We start from the raw sequence: 21,095 nt of genomic DNA on the forward strand, positions 1-21,095 counted from the left end.
ATTGATTCAATCCCAGTCGAGCCTGGAGACACTTCAGAGACCAAGTCAGAGCAGTGGGTATTTGCTTTATGTGTATTTATTTATATGTATAAATTTGCTATATATATTTGCTTTAGATATATATATTTACACCAGGTGTGTGGGGAATTCTCTCCACCAAACACACACCTGAGCACCTCCAAAAGCACAGTGTTGTGGGTAAAATTCATGAATATTCATCACATTCCCCAGGATAGGAGTAATATACAAATTATTTCTCATAAGTCATTAATATTATTAGCGATTTCTTGTGCTCAACAGCAAAAGGATTCCTTTTGCCCCCTTTTATCTTGATAAGATTAAGGGAATCCACAAGACCAGAAATATCAGCCTTCAGCCTCCTTTCCTTTCCTTTCCTTTCCTTTCCTTTCCTTTCCTTTCCTTTCCATTTTCCTTTCCTATTTCTTTTCCTTTTTCCTGTTTCTTTTTCCTTTTCCTATTTCTTTCCCTATTTCTTTTCTTTTTTCCTTTCCCTTTCCCTTTTCCTTTCCTTTCCCTTTTCCTTTCCTTTCCCTTTTCCTTTCCTTTCCCTTTTCCTTTCCCTTTTCCTTTCCCTTTTCCTTTCCCTTTCCCTTTCCCTTTCCCTTTCCCTTTCCCTTTTCCCTTTCCTTTCCTTTCCTTTCCTTTCCTTTCCTTTCCTTTCCTTTCCTTTCCTTTCCTTTCCTTTCCTTTCCTTTCCTTTCCTTTCCTTTCCTATTTCTTTTCCTTTTTCCTTTTCCTTTTTCCTTTTTTTTCCTTTTTCCTTTTTCTTTATTTTTTTCCTTTCCTTTCCTTTTTTTTCCTTCTCTTCCTTTCTCTCACCCATCATGGTGTGACTGCACACTTGGCTTTTTCCACAGATTAATTCCAACTGGATTTGTGTCCTTTTTTTGCTTTAAACACAGGAAACTCCCTCAGGGAAAAGGAATTTAATGTTAATATTTGCAGAAATTGGCCTTTAACTCCAACCTCCTGCTCTTTTTGGGACCCCAGGGGAGATGGGAATCCTTTTCCTGGTGCACAAACCAGACCCATTCGTGGCCATTTGTTTTCCCCATAGGTTTCATCCCTAAAATCCCTTAAATCCCAAAATCCCTGAGGTTGGAAAAGCTTTTTAAGATTGTCAAGTCCAAACTGTGAGTGACGCCCAGCAGAGCAGTGAGTGTCACCCCCAGTCCCACATCCTCACGGTGTCCATTCCTTCCCCAAATCCCCCAGAACCCCAAAATCCCAATTTCAACAGCCCTGAAGGTCCCTGTTCTCAAATTCCCTTTCCACACCCCCAGTCCCACATCCTCACGGTGTCCATTCCTTCCCCAGATCCCCCAGAACCCCAAAATCCCAATCACAGCCCTGAAGGTCCCTGTTCCCATCCCCGATCCACCTTCCCACACTCCCAACCCCTAACAACCCCAAATTCCGACCCCAGCTCTGACCCCAATTCCGACCCCAATTCCGACCCCAAATTCTGACCTAATTCTGACCCCAACTCTGACCCCAAATTCCAATCCCAATTCTGACCCCAAATTCCTAACCCAATTCCAACTCCAATTCCGACCCCAATTCTGACCCCAAATTCCTAACCCAATTCCAACCCCAATTCCCACCCCAATTCCGAACCCAACTCCCACCCCAATTCCGACCCCCAATTCCCACCCCAAATTCCAACCCGATATTCTGACCCCAACTCCAAACCAAATTCCATCCCCAACTCCAACCCCAATCCCAACCCTAATTCCGACCCTCATTCCGACCCCTAATGACCCCAACTCCAACCCCAATCCCAACCCCAACTGCGACCCCAACTCTGACCCCAAATTCCGACCCAAATTGCCCCATATTCCGACCCCAATTCCGACCCCAACTCTGACCCCAATTCTGACCCCAAATTCCATCCCCAATTCCAACCCCTTATTCCGACTCCAAATTCCGACCCCAAATTCTGACCCCAATTCCAATCCGAGTTCCAACCCCAATTCCAACTCCAATTCCGACCCCAATTCTGACTTCAAATCCCGACCCCAACTCCAACCCCTAATGACCCCAATTCCGACCCCAATTCTGACCCCAACTTTGACCCCAATTCCAACCTCCAATGACCCCAATTCCGACCCCAAGAGCCCAAATCCCAACCCCAATCCCAACCCCAACTCCAACCCCACTCGCCCCCTGCCCGCACCGCGGTCCTCCCGCCCGCAGGGGGGCGCTGTTGCCGGCGGGCACCGTCAGCCCCTCCCCGGCCCTCCTCGCGCCCCGCCGGGCCGTTTCCGGTTCCGCTCCCTTTGTGCGGGACAAGATGGCGGCGCGGGCCGGGTTCCAGTCGGGGCCTGCGAGCGGCGGCGGCGCCGGAGCCGCTCCGGGAGCCGCGCTGGGCCCGGGAACGCCGGCCGGGGCGGTGCGCATGGGCCCGGCGCCGGGGCAGGGGCTGTACCGCTCGCCGCTGCCCGGAGCCGCCTACCCGGTGAGGCGGGGCCGTGTGGGGCGGCGCGGGGCGGGGCGCGGCGGCGGGCGCGGCGGGAGCTGACCGGCTCTGTTCTCTCCGCAGCGCCCCGGGATGCTGCCGGGCGGCCGGCTGGCGCCGCAGGGCCCGGCCATGGGCCCGCCCGGGTACGGGGGCAGCCCCGCGGTGCGGCCCGCGCTGGCGCAGGCCGGGCTGGACCAGGCTCGGAAGAGACCCGCGCCGCAGCAGCTCCAGCAGGTGCAGCCGCAGGCCGTGCCCAACCGCAACCACAAGTGAGAGACGGGCCGAGGGAGCGTCCCGGGGCTGACGGGGGCATCCCGGGGCATCCTGGGGCTAACGGGGGTAACGGGGACATCCCCGGCTATTGGGGACATCCCGGGGCTAACGGGGGTAACGGGGACATCCCGGAGCATCCCGGGGCTAACGGGACATCCCCGGATATTGGGGACATCAGGGAGCATCCCGGGGCTAATGGGAACATCCCTAGCTATTGGGAGCATCCCCAGCTATTGGGGGCATCGTGGAGCACCCTGGGGCTAACGGGGACATCTCCGGCTGTTGGGAGCATCCCCGGCCACTGGGGACATCCCGGGTTACTGGGGACATCCCGGGGCTATCGGGGACATCCTGGAGCACCCCGGGGCTAACGGGGACATCTCCAGCTATTGGGGACATCCCAGGGCATCCCCAGACAAAGGAAGCATATCCGGGCATCAGCAACATCCCTGGGCAGAGGGAGCATCCCGGAGCTAACGGGGACATCCCGGGTTGCTGGGGACATCCTGGGGCTATTGGGGACATCCCGGAGCATCCTTGGGCTACTGGGGACACCCCGGAGCATCCTGGGGCTAACGGGGACATCCCAGGCTACTGGGGACATCCCGGGCTATTGGGGACATCCCGGGGCTAACAGGAACATCCCTGGCTACTGGGGGCATCCCGGAGCATCCTGGGGCTGTTGGGGACATCCTGGGGCTAAGGGGGACATCCCGGGTTACTGGGGACATCCCGGGTTACTGGGGACATCCCGGGGCTATTGGGGACATCCTGGAGCATCCAGGGGCTAATGGAGACATCCCGGGCTCTTGGGGACATCTCCCGCTCTTGGGGACATCCCTGGCTACTGGGGACATCCCGGGGCTAACGGGGACATCCTGGAGCATCCCGGGTCTAGCGGGGGCATCGCAGGCTGTTGGGGACATCCCAGGCTATTGGGGACATCCCCGGCTGTTGGGGACATCCCAGGGCATCCCCAGCCATCTCCGGGCATCAGCAACATCCCTGGGCAGAGGGGACATCCCTGGGCTATTGAGGACATCCCAGAGCATCCTGGGGCTATTGGGGACATCCTGGAGCATCCCGGGGCTACTGGGGACATGTCCAGCTCTTGGGGACATCCTGGGACATCCTCAGCCATCTCGGGCCATCAGCACCATCCCTGGGCAGAGGGGACATCCCTGACTATTGGGGACATCCCAGAGCATCCTGGGGCTATTGGGGACATCCCAGGCTACTGGGGACATCCCCAGCTCTTGGGGACATCCTGGGACATCCTCAGCCAACCCACCATCCCAACATCTGCTGGGTTGTTTTGGGGTCCAGGAGGAATTTCTTCATAGAAATCATCATTAGAAAAGCTTAAAAAGGCATCAGAAGGAGCTGCCCAGGCAGGTTTGGGGTTCCCATCCCTGGGGACATCCAGGGAAGGACTGGATGTGTCACTCAGGGCTCTGGGCTGGTGACAAGGTGGACATGTGGTGACACAGATTGGACTCGATTTTGGGGGTTTTATCCAGCCTCAGGGATTGTGGAGTTTTTGGCAATCCTGCAGCACTCAGGGGGCTGAAAGGTCCTGTCAGATCCCTGAGAATCCCCCCAGGAGGACTCTCAGATCCTTGTGAATCCCCCCAGGGCTGGAGGACTCTCAGCTCCCCAGGGACAACCCAAGGATGTGAGTTTGTCACATCCCTGTGTCCTGATGGTGACAGTGGCATTCATCCTGGATTTAAAATCAGCTGGAAAAGCCAATCAAGCCGAAGCTGATTGAGGCTGGGGAGTCACTTGGGGTGGGTTTGGTGTCAGATCCACCTCCTCCAGGGGTGCAGCTCCTTCCCAACCTGCTTTTCAGGGGATGTAACTCACTGAGTGCTCAGGGGATGGGAAAGGTTGAGATAACCAGTTAGTCATGGCCCAGGTAGCTGGGGAGTCACTGGGGAGTCAGTGCAGCTTTGAATTCCCATTTTCACTGCTGTGTTGGGAATTCCCCTTTCCCATTCACTTTGAGAATTCCCATTTCCCATTCACTTTGGGAATTCCCATTTTCACTGCTGTGTTGTGAATTCCCATTCCCCATTCACTTTGTGAATTCCCATTTTCACTCCTGTTCTGTGAATTCCCATTTCCCATTCCCTTTGAGAATTCCCATTTCCCATTCCCTTTGAGAATTCCCATTTTCACTCCTGTGTTGTGAATTCCCATTTCCCATTCACTTTGTGAATTCCCATTCCCTATTCCCTTTGAGAATTCCCATTTTCACTCCTGTTCTGTGAATTCCCATTTCCCATTCCCTTTGAGAATTCCCATTTCCCATTCCCTTTGAGAATTCCCATTTCCCATTCCCTTTGAGAATTCCCATTTTCACTCCTGTGTTGTGAATTCCCATTTCCCATTCACTTTGTGAATTCCCATTCCCTATTCCCTTTGAGAATTCCCATTTTCACTCCTGTTCTGTGAATTCCCATTTCCCATTCCCTTTGAGAATTCCCATTTCCCATTCCCTTTGAGAATTCCCATTTCCCATTCCCTTTGAGAATTCCCATTTCCCATTCCCTTTGTGAATTCCCATTTTCACTCCTGTGTTGTGAATTCCCATTTCCCATTCACTTTCTGAATTCCCATTCACTTTGTGAATTCCCATTTCCCATTCCCTTTGAGAATTCCCATTTTCACTCCTGTCTTGTGAATTCCCATTTGCCATTCCCTTTGAGAATTCCCATTTTCACTCCCGTTTTGTGAATTCTCATTTTCACTCCTGTTCTGTGAATTCCCATTTCCCATTCACTTTGTGAATTCCCATTTCCCATTCACTTTGTAAATTCCCATTTTCACTCCTGTTTTGTGAATCCCCACTTCCCATTCACTTTGTAAATTCCCATTTCCCTTTCCCATTTTCCCTCCTGTTTTGTGAATTCCCACTTCCCATTCACTTTGTAAATTCCCATTTCCCTTTCCCATTTTCCCTCCTGTTTTGTGAATTCCCATTTCCCATTCCCTTTGTGAATTCCCATTTTCACTCCTGTTCTGTGAATTCCCATTTCCCATTCACTTTGTGAATTCCCGTTTCCCATTCCCTTTCTAAATTCCCATTTTCCCTCCTGTTTTGTGAATTCCCATTTCCCATTCCCTTTGAGAATTCCCATTTCCCATTCCCTTTGTGAATTCCCATTTCCCATTCCCTTTCTAAATTCCCATTTTCACTCCTGTTTTGTGAATTCCCATTTCCCATTCACTTTGTGAATTCCCATTTCCCATTCCCTTTGAGAATTCCCATTTCCCATTCCCTTTGAGAATTCCCATTTTCACTCCTGTTCTGTGAATTCCCATTTCCCATTCCCTTTCTAAATTCCCATTTTCACTCCCTTTTTGCCTTTTGCCTCTTCAGCGCCAAGAAGAAGAAGATGGCAGACAAAATCCTCCCGCAGAGGGTGAGTGGACACGGGGTTTGGGGGAAACTGAGGCAGCCTGGGGCACTCTGGGGAGCTGATGGGCATCTCCATCCTTGCCTGGCACAGATCAGGGAGCTCGTGCCTGAGTCCCAGGCCTACATGGACCTGCTGGCCTTCGAGAGGAAGCTGGACCAGACCATCATGAGGAAACGCCTGGATATCCAGGAGGCTCTCAAACGCCCCATCAAGGTAGGGGAATCCAAGGGTTTGGCCAGGTTTGGAGGTTTCTGAGCTCAGGAGGGCACTGGGGTGTGGCATGTCAGAGATCCCAGTGCTTTTACCCAGATTTGGAAGTTCCTGAGCTCAGGAGAGCTCTGAAAGGTGACATCCTGTGGGTATAGAATGTCAGAGATCTCAGTGCTTTTATCCAGGTTTGGAAGTTCCTGAGCTCAGGCAGCAGGAGTGCACTGAAAAATCATGTCCTGTTGGTCTGGCATGTCAGAGATCCCAATGTTTTTATCCAGATTTGGAAGTTCTTGAGCTCAAGAAGACTGAAAAGTCATGTCCTGTGGGTGTGACATATCAGAGATCCCAGTGCTTTTATCCAGATTTGGAAGTTCCTGAGCTCAGGAAGACCCTGAAAGGTCACATCCTATGGGTGTGGAATGTCAGAGATCCCAATGTTTTTATCCAGATTGGAAGTTCCTGAGCTCAGGAGGACTCTGAAAGGTGACATCCTGTGGGTGTGACATATCAGAGATCCCAGTGCTTTTATCCAGGTGTGGAAGTTCTCTGAAAGGTCACATCCTGTGGGTGTGGAATGTCAGAGATCCCAATGTTTTTATCCAGATTTGGAAGTTCCTGAGCTCAGGAGGACTCTGAAAGATCATGTTTGGAAGTTCCTGAGCTCAGGAGGATTCTGAAAGTTCATGTCCTGTGGGTATGGAAAGTCAGAGATCCCAATGCTTTTATCCAGATTGGAAGTTCCTGAGCTCAGGAGGACTCTGAAAGGTCATGTCCTGTGGGTGTGGCATGTCAGAGATCCCAGTGCTTTTATCCAGGTGTGGAAGTTCTCTGAAAGGTGACATCCTGTGGGTCTGGAATGTCTGAGATCCCAGTGCTTTTATCCAGGTTTGGAAGTTCCTGAGCTCAGGCAGCAGGAGGGCACTGAAAAATCATGTCCTGTTGGTCTGGAATGTCAGAGATCCCAGTGCTTTTATCCAGGTTTTGAAGTTCCTGAGCTCTGGAGGACTCTGAAAATCATGTCCTGTGGGTCTGGCATGTCAGAGATCCCAGTGCTCTGCACAGAGCCAAGGACTGGGACCAGCAACACCTCTGTCCTTGCTGTCTGCCCCAGGAGAGGGAAAACATGAAGCAGCTAAAATTCATCTCAGTTTTATCCAAGCCTATGCAGGACAGTCAGCCCTTTCCATGACAATTAACCCTGAGCTGATGCTTTTCCTCGTAGCAAAAATGAAAGTCCTTTACACGACAATTAACCCTGAGCTGATGCTTTTCCTTGTGGCAAAAATAAAAGTCCTTTACACAACAATTAACCCTGAGCTGATGCTTTTCCTTGTGGCAAAAATAAAAGTCCTTTACACAACAATTAACCCTGAGCTGATGCTTTTCCTTGTGGCAAAAATAAAAGTCCTTTACACAACAATTAACCCTGAGCTGATGCTTTTCCTTGTGGCAAAAATAAAAGTCCTTTACACAACAATTAACCCTGAGCTGATGCTTTTCCTTGTGGCAAAAATAAAAGTCCTTTACACAACAATTAACCCTGAGCTGATGCTTTTCCTTGTGGCAAAAATAAAAGTCCTTTACACAACAATTAACCCTGAGCTGATGCTTTTCCTTGTGGCAAAAATAAAAGTCCTTTACACAACAATTAACCCTGAGCTGATGCTTTTCCTTGTGGCATAAATGAAAGTCCTTTACATGATAATTAACCCTGAGCTGATGCTTTTCCTCGCAGCAAAAGAGAAAGCTGAGGATTTTCATCTCCAACACCTTCAACCCAGCCAAGTCGGACGCCGAGGACGGCGAAGGAACCGTCGCCTCCTGGGAGCTGCGCGTGGAAGGACGGCTGCTGGAGGATGTAAGTGACAAACACCCAGCCTCAGAGGACACTCTGCATCTGGAATTGGCAGTAAAACCAGTTTTTTAGTGTCTGGAGAGCACAGCTGGGGCTTGATATCCTCCTCCATCTCTGTTTCCCAAGGAGTCTGATGGTGCCGAGACCGAGAGCCCCGGCTTGGAGACCGATGGGTGTCCCCATGAGTTTGTCCAAAGTTCTTAGAGCTGTGAGAATCCTTGGTGACAGCAGCTCAGTGGCACTCGTGTCCCAAACTCTGAGAAGCAGGGCACTGGCATTGTACGTAACCTCTGAGGGGTTTAACTCCTGCAAGCTCATCTTTAACTCCAGCCTTTCCCTTCCTCGCTCGGAAAATCTGATTTTTTGAGCACAAAAAAACGGTGAATTCAGGTGTTCAGAACTTCCAGGAGCTTCCAGGTGGCTGTGCTTGAATGCTGAGACTTGCTGCCCCTTAACCCTCTTCCTCCCTGTGTTGCTTGCAGTCTGCTCTGTCCAAATACGATGCCACCAAGCAGAAAAGGAAATTCTCGTCCTTCTTTAAATCTCTGGTCATTGAACTTGATAAAGACCTGTATGGCCCTGACAATCACCTAGTAGAGGTGAGCTGCTTTTCGCTGTGTTTCCTCTAAAAGTGGGTTGGTTTTTCACCAGGCTGGGGGTTTGTGTTTCATTTATAAACAAGGGAGGTGGGAATCCTTGAAGCTCCTGGGCACCAGGAGCTCTGAAATTCTCACTTTGGCTTTTCCTCTCACTCGCTGGAATGGATGTATTGACTCTTGTTTCGAGCTGTAGGTGGGAAAAATCGGATTTTTTCCCTAGCTGGGTGGGATTTAAGCAAAGCTTTTGGGTGCCCAGCAGCAGGAACAGGGTGTTTCTAAATTCCCTCTCCTGTCCCAGTGGCACAGGACTGCAACCACTCAGGAGACAGATGGTTTCCAGGTGAAGAGGCCAGGAGATGTCAACGTGCGCTGCACTGTCCTGCTGATGCTGGATTACCAGGTAGGACAGGAGGGAGAAATTCCTCCTGGAAGTGTCCTTCCCCATCCCTGAAATCGCCCAAAGCCAGGTTGGATGGGGTTTGAATAAACAAACTGGTCTAGTGGAAGATGTTCCTGCCCGTGCCAGGCGGTGGAATGAAATTTTTTATTTAAAATTGCTTTTTTTAGGAGCAGAAAGGCTTTGCAAAGTGAGTGCTTTGCTGCCCTGGTAAAATCCTTGCTCACTTCTGTGACTTTGGCTAACTAGAAAAGCATTGTGGGAATGACTCAGCTCAACTAGAGGTGAAAAAATGAATTCCGTAATTGGAAAATAATGATCAGAACCAATCAGTGCCACACCATGGGGCTGTGGTTGGTCACACCTGATGTTCCTGTCGTGGGCTGTGGTGGTTGGAGAAGCACATTTGTGCCTCAAATGTATGTAAAATTACAAAAAACTAACAGTTTGAGAACATTGGATTTTTAAAAATATGAGTAAACTCAACAAACTGACAGTTTAAGAACCCTGGATTTTAAAAATACAAGTAAACTCCTAACAAACTAACAGTTTAAAAACCCTGGATTTTTAAAAATAGGAGTAAACTCCTAACAAACTGACAGTTGAAGAACCCTGGATTTTTAAAAATATTAGTAAATTAACAAACTAGCAGTTTAAAAACCCTGGATTTTTAAAAATGTGAGTAAACTCCTAACAAACCCACAGTTTGAGAACCCTGGATTTTTAAAAATATCAGTAAACTCTAACAAACTAACAGTTGAAGAACCCTGGATTTTAAAAAATACGACTCAACTCCTAACAAACTAACAGTTTAAGAATCCCGGATTTTTAAAAATATTAATAAACTCAACAAACTAACTGTTTGAGAACCCTGGATTTTTAAAAATAGGAGTAAATTAACAAACTAGCAGTTTAAGAACCCTGGATTTTAAAAAATACTACTAAATTCCTAACAAACTGATAGTTTAAGAACACTGGATTTTTAAAAATGTAACTCAACTCCTAACAAACTAGCAGTTTAAGAATCCCGAATTTTTAAAAATACAACTAAACTCAACAAACTAACAGTTTAAGAACCCTGGATTATTAAAAATGTGAGTAAACTAACAAACCAGCAGTTTAAGAACCCTGGATTTTTAAAAATAGGAGTAAATTAACAAACTAGCAGTTTAAGAACCCTGGATTTTTAAAAATAGGAGTAAACTCCTAACAAACTAACAGTTTTAAGAGCCCTGGATTTTAAAAAATATGACTAAATTCCTAACAAACTGACAGTTTAAGAACCCTGGATTTTTAAAAAGATGAGTAAACTCAACAAGCTAACAGTTTTAGAACCCTGGATTTTTAAAAATGTGAGTAATCTCATAACAAACTAACAGTTTTAGAACCCTGGATTTTTAAAAATGTGGATAAACTCCTAACAAACTAACAGTTTGAGTAAACTCGTAACAAACTAGCAGTTTAAGAACCCTGGATTTTTAAAAATACAGGTAAACTCATAACAAATTAACAGTTTGAGTAAACTCCTAACAAACTAACGGTTTGAGAACCCTGGATTTTTAAAAATAAACTCCTAACAAACAGTTTAAGAACCCTGGATTTTTAAAAATGCGACTAAACTCCTAACAAACAGTTTAAGAACCGTGGATTTTTAAAAATAGGAGTAAACTCCTAACAAACTAACAGTTTGAGTAAACTCATAACAAACTAGCAGTTTAAGAACCCTGGATTTTAAAAAATAGGAGTAAACTCAACAAACTAACAGTCTAAGAACCCTGGATTTTTGCAATAAAGTGTCTTTGCCATAGATTGTGTGTTTAACACCACAACCCAACCCAACCCATTCCACAATTCCATGCTGGGAACAGCATGGAATAATATTATAATATTATAGATATGATAAAATTATTATAAAATAGATAATTATATATTATAAAAGACATTGATATATTTTATAATAACATTTTATAAAATATATTGATATATTTTATAATAATACATTATAAAATACATCATTATAAATTATATAAATTATTCTAAAATAATATTACTTATAAATATTACTATAAATAACAGCAGCAGTGCTGTTATTTACATCTGGAGCCATTTCAGATTTGTCTCTGGTTTCTTTTTCAGCCTCCCCAGTTCAAGCTGGACCCACGGCTGGCTCGGCTGCTGGGCATCCACACCCAGACCAGACCTGTGATCATCCAGGCCCTGTGGCAATACATCAAAACCCACAAGCTGCAGGATCCCCACGAGAGGGAATTTGTCATCTGTGACAAGTACCTGCAGCAGGTGAGCAGCTTTGGGGCTGGAACAGAAGCACCTGGGTGGTGGGAGTTGATTCTGTCATGTTTAACAGAAGTTAAATGTAATAAAAAACGAAGTTATTGCTTGGTTGTGAGGATGGAATAGAAACTTGGAGAAACTAGAAATAGAAAAATAGAAATTACTTGGTTGTGAGGAGATGTCTGAAGTTGGGTTTTAGGGCATGGGGTTTTTATTGTGGAAGAGGATGGGTGTGAGAAACCTGCAAGATGCAGCTCAAAGCAGGTCAGAAAAGCAAGAGAGAGAGGCAGAAAGAGAGCAATTTGCCCTTTACAATACAATAAATAGTATTAATTTATTGTTAATTGGCAATACATCAAAACCCACAAGCTGCAGGATCCCCACGAGAGGGAATTTGTCATCTGTGACAAGTACCTGCAGCAGGTGAGCAGCTTTGGGGCTGCAGGAGCAGCACCTGGGTGGTGGGAATTGATTCTGTCATGTTTAACAGAAGTTAAATGTGATAATAAACCGAGTTGTTGTTTGGTTGTGAGGATGGAATAGAAGCAGGAGATGTCTGAGGTTGGGTTTTAGGACATGGGGTTTGTTGTGGAAGAGGATGGGTGTGAGAAACCTGCAAGATGAAGCTCAAAGCAGGTCAGAAAAGCAAGAGAGAGAAGCAAAAAGAGAGCAATTTGCCGTTTACAATACAATAAATAGTATTAATTTATTGTTAATCGGCAATACATCAAAACCCACAAGCTGCAGGATCCCCACAAGAGGGAATTTGTCATCTGTGACAAGTACCTGCAGCAGGTGAGCAGCTTTGGGGCTGCAGGAGCAGCACCTGGGTGGTGGGAATTGATTCTGTTGTATTTAACAGAAGTTAAATGTGATAATAAACTAAGTTATTACTTGGTTGTGAGGATGGAATAGAAACAGGAGATGTCTGAGGTTGGGTTTTAGGGCATGGGGTTTGTTGTGGAAGAGGATGGGTGTGAGAAACCTGCAAGATGAAGCTCAAAGCAGGTCAGAAAAGCAAGAGAGAGAAGCAAAAAGAGAGCAATTTGCCATTTACAATACAATAAATAGTATTAATGCGTTGTTAATCGGTTTTGTTCGTTTGTTTAACAATTTATTGTTAATTGGAGAATTGCTAATTCTCCTGAAGTGGTTAAGGAGAATTAGAATATTCAACACACATCTTGTGTGTTGAATATTCTGATTTTCCTTAACCAATCTAGGACAAGCTGCAAATCCTACAACATTTACTCACAACCTATAAGAATCATCACATTACCATATTTTAAATATTCTAATTCTCATTAACCAATCTAGAACAAGCTGCAAACCCTACAACATTTACACACAACCTATAAGAATCATCACCTTACCATATTTTAAATATTCTAATTCTCATTAACCAATCTAGAACAAGCTACAAACCCTACAACATTTACACACAACCTATAAGAATCATCCCATTAACATACAGGGTTATATTTTAAATATTCTAATTCTCATTAACCAATCTAGAACAAGCTACAAATCCTACAACATTTACTCACAACCTATAAGAATCATCCCATTACCATACAGGGTTATATTTTAAACCCTAAAAAACCTGCTTTTTGGACTCTCTGCCAGCCAGGCAGGGTTCTCTCAAGAAGTTGGATTACCTCCAGCAGCCACACCATTGTTTTCTGGTTATCCTTCAACTCAAACCTTGTCTTCATCTCAACCTCTCTTATCCTTTCCACATTCTCAGCATCTTTTCCGAGGTAAATCATATCCATAAAGCTTTCCTATTTCATCTTCCCCAACACTGGATCACTTTTCCTGTCGCTGTTGAGCCGCTAGCAGAGTAAAAGAACCCAGTTCTCAGTGGCAAGAAGGAAAAAGACCTTTATTGTTTTGATTTCATCACATATATAGAGTTTTCAAAGGTCACCCAGATTGGTCAGTCAGAAACCTCCCCCTAGGCCAGATTGGCCAGGCCTGCACCATCCAGATCTTGGGACACTGTTTTTAATAACATCCAAACTTTATTTATAAAACACAAAAAGAATTCTCATGGGAAAGGCCTGTGCTAGCCACATTTTCCCACCTGGGTTGCTTCACCGAGCCCCTGCTCCTCGCTCAGCCCTGTCTGTGTCACAGATATTCGAGTCGCAGAGGATGAAGTTCTCTGAAATCCCCCAGAGGCTCCACGCGCTGCTGATGCCCCCTGAGCCCATCATCATCAACCACGTGATCAGGTGAGGCTGCGCCAGGTGAGCTCCTCGCGCCAGGTGAAGGGTGGGAGGGATGGGCAGAGAGTGAGATGTGTCCCCATTGTCAGCAGCGGTTCCCGTGTTGTCGCTGTTGTCAGTGTTGTCACTGTTGTCACTGTTGTTGTCCTTGTCCCTGTTGTTGTCCCTGTTGTTGTCACCATTCTGTTGTCGTCACTGTTGTCACTGTTGTACTGTTGTCACCGTTGTTGTCGCTGTTGTCACCGTTGTTGTCGCTGTTGTCACCGTTGTTGTCGCTGTTGTCACCGTTGTTGTCGCTGTTGTCACCGTTGTTGTCGCTGTTGTCGCCGTTGTCCCTGTTGTCCTTGTTGTCGCTGTTGTCGCCGTTGTCCCTGTTGTCCTTGTTGTCACTGTTGTCCCTGTTGTCCCTGTTGTCCTTGTTGTCCCTGTTGTCCCTGTTGTCCTTGTTGTCGCTGTTGTCGCCGTTGTCCCTGTTGTCCTTGTTGTCGCTGTTGTCGCCGTTGTCCCTGTTGTCCTTGTTGTCCCTGTTGTCGCTGTTGTCCCTGTTGTCGCTGTTGTCGCCGTTGTCACTGTTGTCGCTGTTGTTGTCACTGCTGTTGTCGCTGTTGTCCTGTTGTCACTGTTGTCCCTGTTGTTGTCGCCGTTGTCACTGTTGTTGTCCCTGTTGTCACTGTTGTCGTCACTGTTGTCGTCACTGTTGTCCCTGTTGTCACCATTGTCACCGTTGTTATCCCTGTTGTCACTGTTGTTGTCACCGTTGTTGTCACCATTGTTGTCACTGTTGTACTGTTGTCATCACTGTTGTACTGTTGTCACTGTTGCTGTCACTGTTGCTGTCACTGTTGCTGTCACTGTTGCTGTCCCTGTTGTCGCTATTGTCACTGTTGTACTGTTATCGCTGTTGTCCCTGTTGTCACCGTTGTCCCTGTTGTCGCTGTTGTAACCATTGTCCCTTTTGTCACTGTCGTCCCTGTTGTCTCCGTTGTCCCTGTTGTTGTCACTATTGTTGTCCCTGTCGTCCCTGTTGTCCCTGCTGTCCCTCTTGTTGTCCCTGCTGTCCCTGCTGTCCCTGTTGTCACCGTTCCTTTGTACAAAAGCTGTCTCCTCCCTCATTACCACATCCCTCCTCCAAAGCTCTCCCACCTCCCTGCTGTCCTTGCTGTGGCTACAAACCTGCTTGGAGCAATCACTCCTTTCTTCTGCTGCTTCTGGGGCTCAGGCTGACCGTGGCATGGCTTGTCCCTGTCCCTGTCCCTGTCCCTGTCCCTGTCCCTGCCTGCAGTCCATGTGCTGCAGCATCCCGGAGAAGCTACGCTTGTTGCTTTTTACAGCTTCTCCTGGCTTTTCCCTCCTTTCTGGAGCTACTCCTTGATTTTATTCTCCTTTCTGGAGCTACTCCCTGATAATTTTTTTTTCTCCTTTCTGGAGCTACTCCTTGATTCTGTTCTCCTTTCTGGAGCTACTCCTTGATTTTATTCCCCTTTCTGATAATTTTTTTCCCTCCTTTCTGGAGCCACTCCCTGATTCTATTATCCTTTCTGGAGTTACTCCCTGATTCTATTCTCCTTTCTGGAGCTACTCCTTGATTCTATTCTCCTTTCTGGAGCTCCTCCTTGATTCTGTTATCCTTTCCGGAGCTATTCCTTGATTTTATTCTCCTTTCTGGAGCTACTCCCTAATAATTTTTTTCCTCCTTTCTGGAGCTACTCCCTGATTTTGTTCTCCTTTCTGGAATTACTCCCTGATTTTTTTCCCCCTCCTTTCTGGATCTACTTCCTCATTCTATTCTCTTTTCTGGAGCTACTCCCTGATATTTTTTTTTCTCCTTTCTGGAGTTACTCCCTGATTCTGTTCTCCTTTCTGGAGCTACTCCTTGATTCCTTTATCCTTTCTGGAGCTACTCCCTGATAATTTTTTCCCCCTCCTTTCTGGAGCTCCTCCCTCATTTTGTTCTCCTTTCTGGATCTACTCCCTGATTCTGTTCTCCTTTCTGGAGCTACTCCTTGATTTTATTCTCCTTTCTGGTGCTACTCCTGGATATTTTTTTTTCTCCTTTCTGGATCTACTCCCTCATTTTTTTCTCCTTTCTGGTGCTACTCCCTGATTCTCTTCTCTTTTCTGGCGCTCCTCCCTGATTTTGTTCTTTCTGGATCTACTCCCTGATTCTATTATCCTTTCTGGAACTACTCCTTGATTCTATTATCCTTTCTGGAGCCACTCTGTGATTTTTTTTCCCTCCCTTCTGGAGCTACTCCTTGATTTTTTTCCTCCTTTCTGGAGTTACTCCCTAATATTTTTTTCCTCCTTTCTGGAGCTACTCCCTGATTTTGTTCTCCTTTCTGGAGTTACTCGCTGATATTTTTTCTCCCCCTCTCTGGATCTACTCCCTGATTCTATTCTCTTTTCTGGAGTTACTCCCTGATTCTGTTCTCCTTTCTGGACCTACTCCCTCATACTTTTTTTTCTCCTTCCTGGATCTACTCCCTGATTTTTCCCCTCCTCCTTTCTGGATCTACTCCCTGATTCTATTCTCCTTTCTGGAGCCAATCCCTGATTTTGCCTTCCTGTGGATGTCCCCAGTGTTGACCCAAACGACCAGAAGAAGACAGCCTGCTATGACATTGACGTGGAGGTGGACGACACCCTGAAAACTCAGATGAATTCCTTCCTGCTCTCCACAGCCAGCCAGCAGGAGATTGCTGCTCTGGATAACAAGGTAGGAAAAGCTCCTTCAGCTTTGCTCTCCTCGTTGCTGGGCAGGGTTGTGTCTCTGGAGGAGGTGAGCCTGGGCAGGACAGCAGTGCTCTGTTGTTTGGAAGCTGCAGAGCTGGAAATGAAATTAAATTTTTAAAGCAAACGGTCTATGGGAAAATTGATAATATTTAGAGCCACAGACTGGGAATTGAAAATGCTAATAAGTCAACCAGAGAATGTAAGAATTTGTCTCCATGTGTTGAACATCTTGATGTTTTTGGCTTCTCCCCTGTTCAGCAGTTCCATTTTGTGTTTCTCTCCTTCAGATCCACGAAACCATCGAGACCATCAACCAGCTGAAGACACAGCGTGAGTTCATGCTGAGCTTTGCCCGAGATCCTCAGGGCTTCATCAACGACTGGCTCCAGTCCCAGTGCCGGGATTTGAAGGTAAAACCTTTGTCTGGTGTGCAAGGTGGATCCACTCCCTCCTTTCCCTCATTACAACGAGCTCCTGCAGAGGGAAAAAGGCAATTTCCTCCTCGAAAAGCCAGGCTGGAATTGGAGTCAAACATCAGAACTTGACTGAACTGAGATGTCTAGGGAAAAAAGGGGAGGCTGTGGGTTTGCTCAGCACAGCCAGAGCTCTCACACTCCCTGAGCTGTTGTGTTTTTTGCTCCCCAGACCATGACTGACGTGGTTGGGAATCCCGAGGAGGAGCGCAGGGCTGAGTTCTATTTCCAGCCGTGGGCGCAGGAAGCTGTGTGCAGATACTTCTACTCCAAGGTGAGTAATTTCCCCAATTTCCTCCAATTTCTGCCAATTTCCCCAAGCAGGTGAGTAGATTTCTGCCAATTTCCCCAAGCAGGGATGTAGGATTTTTGGGTCTGTTTGTGGGTTTGGGACTGTCAGGACAGAGATGAGAGATCTCTGAAGTCAGATTTTAGAGCATGGGGTTTGTTGTGAAATAAATAAACCCCATGGGTGGGTGTAGGAGAGCTGCCAGGGGCTGCCAGACTCAGCCCAAAGCAGGTCAGAGAAGCAAGAGAGAGATTAGAAGAGGAGCAGAAAAGAGAGTCTCTGGTTACAATAAATAATCTTCTGTGTTGAATATTCTAATTCTCATTAACCAATCTAGAACAAGCTTCAAACCCTATAACATTTACATACAACCTATAAGAATCATCACATTACCATACAGGGTTATATTTTAAACCCTAAAAACTGCCTTTTGGACCCTCTGCCAAGCTGGCAGGGTCTGCTCTGACCCTTGGACCTGTCTGCAGGCAGAAGGGATTGTCTCATCAAGAGGGGGATTACCTCCAGTCGGTTTTCTAGTTGTTCAGTAACTGGGGTTTGATATCTCAAAGCTCGTCTTCATTTCAATTTCCCTTATATTTTCCATATTCTCAGCATCTTTTGCCAGGTAATCCTATTCATAAGGCTTTCCTATTTCACCTTCCCCAGCACAGGGATCCTTCTCCCTACCTGTCACTCCTTGTGTCCCCCAGGTGGGGGACACACCTTGAGGGGAAGGTGACAAACCCATCTCGGTCCCAGTTTGATCTCACACTTTCCCACCTGTTCACAGTTTTCTCTGCCCCACCCAAAGGTGTTAACGCTGCCGTTTGGCTCCTCTTGCAGGTGCAGCAGAGACGGCAGGAGCTGGAGCAAGCCCTGGGCATCAGGAACACATAGGCTGCCCTGCTGCTGCCCAGGCAGAAGCACCACAGCAGTTTTTGGGGACAAAGCTGCAGAGCTCGCCGCTCAGCTCCCAGAACCTCATCCCAGCAGCCAGGCCCACCTTCCTCACCCTGGCATTGTCCCTGCTGGGACAACTCCAGGCCACCTGGTGGGCTGTGTGACAAGCAGCCAGGCTCCACTGAGCACACATTTCTACCTGGTTTCCTTCCTGACTGTTGCCTTGTCAGCCCCGAGGCTTCCACGAGCTTCCCCGTGACTCCTTAGTGTCCCTGCTAGCCACAGTGGCTTCTCCCTCAGCCCGTTCCTCCCCAGCCAGCATCTGGCTGGGCACTCAGAGCTGGCTCTGAAGCCTGCCTCTGCTCTAAGGTGTGGCTGGGCTCTTCCCTGCCACGTTTTACAGCCCGTGCCAGGCGCTGTGGTGGGCAGGACGCCGTGAGCTGACATACCTCCCTGCCCTCACCCCCTCCTCCGAGGGTGCTGCTGCACTGGGCTGCCTCCCAGCTCGCTCTCCTCCTCCAGGAATTCACTGAACTGTGTAAAAAAATTAGCTTTTTCCCTTCTCCCTCCTTCCCTGCCCCGTTCCCTTGGTGTTCTGTGACTGTCCTGGGCTGGGATCACTGAGACAATTGCTGCAGGGATGTTGGAGTGACGCAGCGCTCTGCACTTGAAATATCCACAAGTGGATTCCAGCAAACCTTTTTTTTGTTTTTGCTGCTGCTGCTGCTGCTTTTCCCTGGAGCAGGAAGAGGAGATGCAGCAGCTGCCTGGAATTCTGCAGGGACACTCCTGTAGGCTCGTTCCTTTGGGACACTTGTCCTGTGTCACTGGCTGTGGGGACCAGAGGCTCCTTTGTGTGGATCCAAGAACAGGACAGTCCTTGGAAATGGACATTTTTTTCCAAGCAGCAGGTGATTCCATGCTGGAGCTCCTGTGGTTTTTAGTCAGATTTTAGGCTGTGGGGCTGCAGTAGGGCCCAGCATGGTTCAGGAATGTACAAATAGATTTTTCTCTCCACCACGAGGAGCAGCAGCCTCCTCCTGGCACGAATTACTGGTGGTAATTAGGAGAACAAAACTCCTCCTCTCCACCCCAATCCCAGCGTTTCTGCTCGGGACTGTAATGCAAAATGGACTTCAAAAGTTGGTCCAACTCTTAACTGCAGATCATGTTGCTGACAAGCTCTGCCCCAGCTCGGTGTAGCTGCTGTGAGTTGGAGCACCTGGGTGGCCCTACTCCTCCTCCTCCTCCTCCTCCTCGTGTCTGTGTTACTACATGTCTGTGAGTAATAGACTCTCAATTTCCCCCTTCTCTCCCAAAAAGCTCCTCTGTGGTTCTGGGGTGAAGGTCTTGGTGCTGGAGAAGCAGCCCCAGGCTCCTCAGGGTTCTCCCACAGGAGGGATGCAGAATCCTACGTAGGCAAACGTAGCTGTTGCAGAGTAACTGCTCCTCTTAACTGAATATTACGGTTTTTTTCCATGGACCAAAATTTTTTTTTTTTTTTGTACTGTATCCTTGTAGACGTCACCCAGTTTTAATAAAAGACTCCTCTGAAGGAAGCTGTAGGGGGATGAATTGTGGGGGAAGAGACAGGATTATCTCTTGATTTCTCTCTTCTTTTCAAAGCCAGCAGGGTGAAGTGACTGGAGAAAAAAATATTCTTCATATTTTGACCTTTTATAGCGAGCTCTTCACAGAGGGATCTCCCAGCTTGCAGAGTCTGCTGAGCCTTAGCAAAGTGCTTTTGTGGTAAACAAAGTGAAGAGAAAAACTGGAAATTTATTGGCCACTGCTGATAAATCCTGCCAAACTGGAAATCCAGTGGCCACTGCTGATAAATCCTGCCAAACTGGAAATCCAGTGGCCACTGCTGATAAATCCTGCAAAACTGGAAATTAATTGGCCACTGCTAATAAATCCTGCAAAACCTGGAAATCCAGTGGCCACTGCTAATAAATCCTGCAAAACTGGAAATTTATTGGCCACTGCTAACAAATCCTGCAAAACTGGAAATCCAGTGGCCACTGCTAATAAATCCTGCAAAACTGGCAATTAATTGGCCACTGCTGATAAATCCTGCCAAACTGGAAATCCAGTGGCCACTGCTGATAAATCCTTCAAAACCTGGAAATCCAGTGGCCACTGCTGATAAATCCTGCAAAACTGGAAATCTAGTGGCCACTGCTAATAAATCCTGCAAAACCTGGAAATCCAGTGGCCACTGCTAATAAATCCTGCAAAACCTGGAAATCCACTGGCCACTGCTAATAAATCCTGCAAAACTGGAAATTTATTGGCCACTGCTAATAAATCCTGCAAAACTGGAAATTTATTGGCCACTGCTAATAAATCCTTCAAAACCTGGAAATCTAGTGGCCACTGCTGATAAATCCTGCAAAACTGGAAATTAATTTGCCCCTGCTAATAAATCCTTCAAAACCTGGAAATCTAGTGGCCACTGCTGATAAATCCTGCAAAACTGGAAATCCAGTGGCCACTGCTGATAAATCCTGCAAAACCTGGAGATTTATTGGCCACTGCTGATAAATCCTGCAAAACCTGGAAATCCAGTGGCCACTGCTGATAAATCCTGCAAAACTGGAAATCCAGTGGCCACTGCTAATAAATCTTTCAAAACCTGGAAATCTAGTGGCCACTGCTAATAAATCCTGCAAAACTGGAAATTTATTGGCCACTGCTAATAAATCCTGCAAAACTGGAAATCCAGTGGCCACTGCTGATAAATCCTGCAAAACTGGAAATTTATTGGCCACTGCTAATAAAGCCTGCAAAACTGGAAATCCAGTGGCCACTGCTAGTAAATCCTGCAAAACTGGAAATCCAGTGGCCACTGCTGATAAATCCTGCAAAACCTGGAAATCCAGTGGCCACTGCTGATAAATCCTGCAAAACTGGAGATCTACTGGCCACTGCTA

The 21,095-nt window shown here is 47.1% G+C and overlaps 1 protein-coding gene across 1 annotated transcript; it reads left to right on the top strand.

Moving 5' to 3' along the window:
* Window positions 1-2,282: 2,282 nt before the first annotated feature.
* On the top strand, window positions 2,283-19,742 carry LOC146420462 (SWI/SNF-related matrix-associated actin-dependent regulator of chromatin subfamily D member 1). Its single transcript, XM_085048239.1, has 13 exons — window positions 2,283-2,479; window positions 2,564-2,751; window positions 6,141-6,183; window positions 6,271-6,393; window positions 8,126-8,248; window positions 8,728-8,844; window positions 9,143-9,244; window positions 11,378-11,539; window positions 13,673-13,770; window positions 16,345-16,480; window positions 16,785-16,907; window positions 17,143-17,244; window positions 18,103-19,742. Exons 1-13 carry the CDS (start codon window positions 2,315-2,317, stop codon window positions 18,154-18,156), a joined length of 1,536 nt encoding a protein of 511 aa, XP_084904365.1. The 5' UTR covers window positions 2,283-2,314; the 3' UTR covers window positions 18,157-19,742.
* The last annotated feature ends 1,353 nt before the right edge of the window (window positions 19,743-21,095 follow it).

This window comes from Lichenostomus cassidix, unplaced genomic scaffold (assembly GCF_008360975.1).
Source record: "Lichenostomus cassidix isolate B80296 unplaced genomic scaffold, HeHo_3.0 HiC_scaffold_870, whole genome shotgun sequence".
NCBI classification, from domain to species: Eukaryota; Metazoa; Chordata; class Aves; order Passeriformes; family Meliphagidae; genus Lichenostomus; species Lichenostomus cassidix.